Source organism: Symphodus melops (genome assembly GCF_947650265.1).
Source record: "Symphodus melops genome assembly, chromosome: 23".
NCBI lineage: Eukaryota > Metazoa > Chordata > Actinopteri > Labriformes > Labridae > Symphodus > Symphodus melops.
Window position 1 is genome coordinate 3,667,234 of NC_136713.1, and position 7,500 is coordinate 3,674,733.

Sequence of the window (7,500 nt, forward strand, 5' to 3'; positions counted from 1 at the left end):
GTGTGTCAACGTGTGTGTTACCTGAGACAGGTAGGAAGAGTGTGTGTGTGTCAACGTGTGTGTTACCTGAGACAGGTAGGAAGAGTGTGTGTGTGTCAACGTGTGTGTTACCTGAGACAGGTAGGAAGAGTGTGTGTGTCAACGTGTGTGTTACCTGAGACAGGTAGGAAGAGTGTGTGTGTGTCAAAGTGTGTGTTACCTGATGGTGTGTGTGTTACCTGACGGTGTGTGTGTTACCTGACAGTGTGTGTTACCTGACAGTGTGTGTGTTACCTGACAGTGTGTGTGTTACCTGATGGTGTGTGTGTTACCTGACGGTGTGTGTGTTACCTGACAGTGTGTGTTACCTGACAGTGTGTGTTACCTGACAGTGTGTGTGTTACCTGACAGTGTGTGTTACCTGACAGTGTGTGTGTTACCTGACAGTGTGTGTGTTACCTGACAGTGTGTGTTACCTGACAGTGTGTGTGTTACCTGACAGTGTGTGTTACCTGAGGGTGTGTGTGTGTTACCTGACAGTGTGTGTTACCTGACAGTGTGTGTGTTACCTGACAGTGTGTGTTACCTGAGGGTGTGTGTGTGTTACCTGACAGTGTGTGTTACCTGACAGTGTGTGTTACCTGACAGTGTGTGTTACCTGACAGTGTGTGTTACCTGACAGTGTGTGTTACCTGACAGTGTGTGTTACCTGACAGTGTGTTACCTGACAGTGTGTGTTACCTGACAGTGTGTGTTACCTGACAGTGTGTTACCTGACAGTGTGTGTTACCTGACAGTGTGTTACCTGACAGTGTGTTACCTGACAGTGTGTTACCTGAGGGTGTGTTACCTGACAGTGTGTTACCTGACAGTGTGTTACCTGACAGTGTGTGTTACCTGACAGTGTGTGTTACCTGACAGTGTGTTACCTGAGGGTGTGTTACCTGACAGTGTGTTACCTGACAGTGTGTGTTACCTGACAGTGTGTTACCTGACAGTGTGTTACCTGACAGTGTGTTACCTGACAGTGTGTGTGTTACCTGACAGTGTGTGTTACCTGACAGTGTGTTACCTGACAGTGTGTGTTACCTGACAGTGTGTGTTACCTGACAGTGTGTTACCTGACAGTGTGTTACCTGACAGTGTGTGTTACCTGACAGTGTGTTACCTGACAGTGTGTGTTACCTGAGGGTGTGTGTGTTACCTGACAGTGTGTGTTACCTGAGGGTGTGTGTGTTACCTGACAGTGTGTTACCTGACAGTGTGTTACCTGACAGTGTGTGTTACCTGACAGTGTGTGTTACCTGACAGTGTGTGTTACCTGACAGTGTGTGTTACCTGACAGTGTGTGTGTTACCTGACAGTGTGTTACCTGACAGTGTGTGTTACCTGACAGTGTGTGTTACCTGAGGGTGTGTGTGTTACCTGACAGTGTGTGTTACCTGACAGTGTGTGTTACCTGACAGTGTGTGTGTTACCTGACAGTGTGTGTTACCTGACAGTGTGTGTTACCTGACAGTGTGTGTGTTACCTGTTTGACCTGGTTCTGCAGGTGTCTCAGCTGCAGGTTTTGCTCCAGGTGTGTGTGTGTGTGATCTGCAATCTGCTGCAGCTCCTTCTGTTTGTCCTGCAGGAGGCGCTGCAGCTCCTCCACCTGAGAGGAGAGACCCCCCTCTGCTTCTGAGAGCTCGATACCTGACGCACACACACACACACACACACACACACACACACACACACACAGTGAGGACATTTTGTGCTCCTCAAACAGAGTAACGTGTGTGTGTGTTTAATTCTCTGTTCATGTGTGTATGCGTGCTTGGATGTGTGTGTGTGTGTGTGTGTGTGTGTGTCAAAGGCAAATTCAATATTCTGGTTTCCATAGGGACCAGCTGTGTGCTTCAGAGAGCAGTTTCCATGGTAACCTCATCCCCCTTTTCCCCCTCCCCCCACGGTCCTGTCTCCCCCCTCACATGATCGGGGTTCACTGTATAATAACACACTCGCTGCTTCCTGCTCTCCAACACATCAACGTGTCTGTTTAGCTTTCTGCCAGCTTGTGTTTGAAGCCGTTTGGAAATGTACAACTCTGGAAACACTTGAAGGACGGAATGTGTGTGTCCTCAGCAGGGACGGACTCAGTGAAACCACTGAAGCACCAGTAACATGTATGGAAACCAGTGAAGATCCTCATGCTGGAAGGTAACGCTGCTCTTTCACATGGTCTCTGAGGAAGGAACCTACACACACTCTGGACTCCTTCCCTGTCCTGGAGCCACTCTGGGACCGGTGAGGGACCTTTCACAGGTCTCATGAGTAACCACTGATGAAGCACGGAGCCTGTAGCTCCTCTTCCATCCCTGACTGGAGGAAACTCTATCTCACCCCGGGTCACACCAGGTGAGCCGTGTTAGAGCACAACATGAGCACTGTGATTCTTACCTGAAGCCTGCACCTCATTGATGTACTGCTGAAGGTCATGACCTTGTTGGATGACCTCGTAGATCATGTTGTTCATTGCAAGCCGTCGCTCCATGTGCCTGCAAACCCACCAGTCAATCAACCAATCACAAGCATGTAAAGACCAAGATGATGTCATCACTCTGAGCCGCGTTACCTGTGGATCCGCTGCTGTGCGAGCGTTAGCACCTCCGGGCTAGCCTCCACTAACCGTGCCTGTCCCAGTGCGAGCTTGTCCTGGTTGGTTTCAGGTAGTCGTGGCGTGGCTAACTTCTCTGCAGAGAAGTCCTGGGACTGTTTCTGGAGGTCCTGCTTCCAGGCGTCCATTTCCCCGCTCACCTATAAAAAGAAGAAGACGGGTGGACACACGGCACGTGACCATGGATGTTTGAAGTGTTCATGGTTTAAAAAACGGCGTACCTCCAGCGTGCACTGGTGCAGGATGCGGAGCTGCAGGAAGACATCTAATCGGATCTTCCTCTGGTGGAAAAGTTCCTCCAGCTGAACGTGAGACTCCTCCAGCTGCTGCAGCACTGACTCCACATGAGCCACCGAGCTGCCCTGAGGCCTGAAACAAACGCACCACAGACGTTAAAGGACCGAAAAACTAAACAATCAGAGCTCCAATGGAACCCTCCTTCATACTGTTTATAACACAACACTAACTTCCTCCATGCTCAGGGCTGCCCTGATGTATGAATCAAACACCCACAATCAGACGCACAGTAAATGAGTCTCCTGAATGTGGTTTTTAAAAAGCACCAACAAACAAACACCGGTCTTTGTTTTTAGAGCGCCCCTCCGTGCAGCGCCGAGGCAGGAATCAAACGCACCCACACTGAGTGTACCTGAGCTGCAGGATGAGGTCTTCTCCTTCCCGGATCACGCTCATAGCAGCTTCCTGTGGGTCAGGGTCAGAGGTCAGGGTTAGTGGGGGGGTTAGAGCAGATGGGTCAAGGAAGGGTTAGGTTGTTAGACTTCAGGCCAGAGGTCAAAGGTCAGCAGGTACCTGCGTGTTGACCTGCTGCGTCTGCTGCTGAGAGATCAAAGTCTGCAACGCCTCAACTGAGTCCGGAGACGCACAGAGGTCTGAGGAGAGCTGCTTCTGAAGACCCTCCATCCACACAGACAGCTGAGGAGGAGGAGGAGGAGGAGGGAGGAGGAGGAGAGGGAGAGGAGGAGGAGGAGAGAGGAGGAGGAGGAAAGGGAGGGAGAGGGAGGAGGAGGAAGAGAGAGGAGGAGGAGGAGGAGAGGAGAGGGAGGAGGAGGAAGAGAGAGGAGGAGGAGAGGGAGAGAGAGGAGGAGGAGGAGAGGGAGAGAGAGAGGAGGAGGAGAGGGAGAGAGAGAGGAGGAGGAGAGGGAGAGAGAGAGGAGGAGGAGAGGGAGGAGGAGGAGAGGGAGAGGAGGAGGAGGAGAGAGGAGGAGGAGGAAAGGGAGGGAGAGGGAGGAGGAGGAAGAGAGAGGAGGAGGAGGAGGAGAGGAGAGGGAGGAGGAGGAAGAGAGAGGAGGAGGAGAGGGAGAGAGAGGAGGAGGAGGAGAGGGAGAGAGAGAGGAGGAGGAGAGGGAGAGAGAGAGGAGGAGGAGAGGGAGAGAGAGAGGAGGAGGAGAGGTAGGAATATTATCCAACATTAGAAGTTTAAATAAGATATTTGACCAAAACTCTTCTGTCATTCAAGTGTGTGTGTTACCTCCTTAGTGTGTGTGTGTGTGTGTGTGTGTGTGTGTTACCTCCTTAGTGTGTGTTAGTGTGTGTGTGTGTTACCTCCTTAGTGTGTGTGTGTGTGTGTGTGTGTGTGTGTGTGTGTGTGTGTGTTACCTCCTTAGTGTGTGTGTGTGTGTGTGTGTGTGTTACCTCCTTAGTGTGTGTGTAGAAGGACACAGCGAGGTCCAGCAGCAGCTTCCTCTGCTCGACTTTCTGAATGAACGCCTGTGAACAGGAAACCCAGGTTCAGGATCCGTGTGGTCATGTGACCTTTAAAGCTGTTTCCTGTCTCTCAGTCTACCTGCATGCGGAGCTCCAGGTCCCGGGCTGCCTGGTAGATCTCCTCCTCCTCACACTCCCCGGACTGAGCCAGCTGGTCGGCTGCTTCCAGAAGCTTCTCTGCATTAGTGTAAGTGTTCTGACACGCGCAAACACACACACACACACACACACACGCAAACACACACACACACACACACACACACTCTGGATTTATTCCTCCCCAGCATTCATCATGTTTTTGGATGTGTTGTTTATCACAGTTTCTCCCTCGTCTCAGTTTCTCACCTGCGCCACCTGCTGGAAGTCATCGTGGCGTTTCTGCAGCGCTCGCGCTCGGTGCAAAGATTTCCCCACGCCGCCGTGTTTGTTCAGGAAAACCTCCCCGTGCTGCTCCACCCAGTCCAACACCTGAGAGACAGACCAGTGTTAACCCGGGTCAGGTGTTAACCCGGGTCAAGAGTTAACCCGGGTCAGGTGTTAACCCGGGTCAAGAGTTAACCCGGGTCAGGAGTTAACCCGGGTCAAGGGTTAACCCGGGTCAGGAGTTAACCCGGGTCAGGTGTTAACCCGGGTCAAGAATTAACCCGGGTCAGGTGTTAACCCGGGTCAGGAGTTAACCCGGGTCAGGTGGTTACCCGGGTCAGGATTAGTCGTACCTGTCTCACATCCTGCTGAAAAACACAGAGCTGCAGACGCTGGTGGAGGCGGAGTTTACGATGCTGCCACGCCCCCTCTACCTCATGATGACCCTGCATGAACAAGAAAAGACATGTATGTTAGCCCACCTGTCTGTCTCTCTGGTGGTGGATGCGAGACAGGTGATGTGTGCCTCACCTGCATGACCTGGTGCAGAACTCCCATGATGCCGTGCGTCGCGGCTGTGAAGTCCGGTTTGGTCGTTGAGTCGTCAGATTCAGCTGCCGTGCAGCGCTGGAGGACTTCCATTAAAGCTTTACCGCTTTCACTGACCTGCAGACAGACAGGTGTTCAGACAGACAGGTGTTCAGACAGACAGGTGTTCAGACAGGTGTGCGGAGAGACAGGTGTGTGGACAGACAGGTGTGCAGACAGACAGGTGTGCAGACAGACAGGTGTTCAGACAGACAGGTGGACAGACAGACAGGTGTGCGGACAGACAGGTGTGTGGACAGACAGGTGTTCAGACAGACAGGTGTGCAGACAGACAGGTGTGTAGACAGACAGGTGTTCAGACAGACAGGTGTGCAGACAGACAGGTGTTCAGACAGACAGGTGTGCAGACAGACAGGTGTGTAGACAGACAGGTGTTCAGACAGACAGGTGTGCAGACAGACAGGTGTGCAGACAGGTGTTCAGACAGACAGGTGTGCAGACAGACAGGTGTTCAGACAGACAGGTGTGCAGACAGGTGTTCAGACAGACAGGTGTGCAGACAGACAGGTGAGCAGACAGACAGGTGTTCAGACAGACAGACAGGTGTTCAGACAGACAGGTGTGCAGACAGACAGGTGTGCAGACAGACAGGTGAGCAGACAGACAGACAGGTGTTCAGACAGACAGGTGAGCAGACAGACAGGTGTTCAGACAGACAGACAGGTGTTCAGACAGACAGGTGGACAGACAGACAGGTGTGCAGACAGACAGGTGAGCAGACAGACAGGTGTGCAGACAGGTGTTCAGACAGACAGGTGGACAGACAGACAGGTGTGCAGACAGACAGGTGTTCAGACAGACAGGTGTGTGGACAGACAGACAGGTGTTCAGACAGACAGGTGTTCAGACAGGTGGACAGACAGGTACCTGTGTGTAGTTGGCAGAGATGTCCTCGTTCAGCTCCTGGTGTTTCTTTGTTGCAGCTTCTAGCTCTGCTGTTGCCGTTGGCAACGGGCCTTCAGAGCACACCTGAACCCAGCCCTCTACTCTGAGCAAGAACTGACAGACAGACAGACAGACAGGCGGACAGGTGGACAGGTAAAGTATATAGACAGGTGTAATGCAGTGAGACAGGTAAAATACAGGTAGACATGCAGGTATGTTTGTCACCTGCTCTGCCCCCTGGTGGAAGCCTGTTGCCATGGCAAGCGTGTTGCTACGTTCTTCCAGCGCCATCGTCAGGGACTTCCAGTCTTCCTGTAACCGTGACGACACAAGGGAGATACGCTCCGCCCCGTAGTGACCGGCCTCAGCCAGCCTCGCCGCCACGGTAACCACGCTGTCCACGTTCACACTGCCATTCTGAACCACACACACACACACACACACACACGATGTTCAGGAAGGGTTTTTAGAGAATGTTACCAAACACACACACACACACACACACACACACACACACACACACACACACACACACACACACACACACACACACACGTGTACTGACCATGCAGTTGGCGGTGAAGTGCTGGTGTTGCGTTTGGAGGTCGAGGGCGTGCTGGTTGTTCTGACCAACCTCCGCCAGACTCTGCACAAACAACTCTTTACTGTGGGCGATCCACTCCGACATCTGACACCCCGAGAGACAGACAGGTGAGAGAGAGACAGGTGAGAGACAGACAGGTGAGAGAGAGACAGACAGGTGAGAGAGAGACAGACAGGTGAGAGACAGACAGGTGAGAGACAGACAGGTGAGAGAGAGACAGACAGGTGAGAGAGAGACAGGTGAGAGACAGACAGGTGAGAGAGAGACAGGTGAGAGACAGACAGGTGAGAGACAGACAGGTGAGAGAGAGACAGACAGGTGAGAGAGAGACAGGTGAGAGACAGACAGGTGAGAGACAGACAGGTGAGAGAGACACAGACAGGTGAGAGAGAGACAGGTGAGAGACAGACAGGTGAGAGAGAGACAGGTGAGACAGCAGTTTTGGATCATTTCTACATATTAGTAGTTTACACATAGACGTGTAAGGAGCTGAAGCGTCTATGGTCCCGTCACCTTGGTGGCGTCCTGCTCGAACAGGTGTAGCTGCAGCGCCTGGTCCAGGTGCAGCTTCCTGTCGCTCCAGCTCTGCAGCAGGTGAGCGCGCGCCGCCTGCATCCGGTCGAGCATGGATGAAACCTTTGGTGCGACACTCTGGAAGTCTGCCCCGCCTGACAAC

General features: G+C 52.5%; 1 protein-coding gene across 1 annotated transcript in view; it reads right to left on the reverse strand.

Moving 5' to 3' along the window:
- The window catches only part of LOC306818809 (kalirin-like), a 29,130-nt gene that overhangs the window by 14,165 nt on the left and 7,465 nt on the right, over positions 1-7,500 (reverse strand). Inside the window, exons 6-20 of the mRNA XM_079336528.1 lie at positions 7,338-7,500; positions 6,786-6,908; positions 6,446-6,637; positions 6,203-6,334; positions 5,258-5,392; positions 5,080-5,172; positions 4,709-4,831; positions 4,443-4,559; positions 4,292-4,366; positions 3,449-3,571; positions 3,288-3,340; positions 2,860-3,007; positions 2,597-2,778; positions 2,422-2,519; positions 1,511-1,674 (exon numbers count right to left, since the gene is read on the reverse strand). The exon at positions 7,338-7,500 is cut by the window's right edge and continues 156 nt beyond it. Coding sequence (XP_079192654.1) covers positions 1,511-1,674; positions 2,422-2,519; positions 2,597-2,778; positions 2,860-3,007; positions 3,288-3,340; positions 3,449-3,571; positions 4,292-4,366; positions 4,443-4,559; positions 4,709-4,831; positions 5,080-5,172; positions 5,258-5,392; positions 6,203-6,334; positions 6,446-6,637; positions 6,786-6,908; positions 7,338-7,500 — 1,921 coding nt within the window. The remainder of the gene's footprint in view (positions 1-1,510; positions 1,675-2,421; positions 2,520-2,596; positions 2,779-2,859; positions 3,008-3,287; positions 3,341-3,448; positions 3,572-4,291; positions 4,367-4,442; positions 4,560-4,708; positions 4,832-5,079; positions 5,173-5,257; positions 5,393-6,202; positions 6,335-6,445; positions 6,638-6,785; positions 6,909-7,337) is intronic.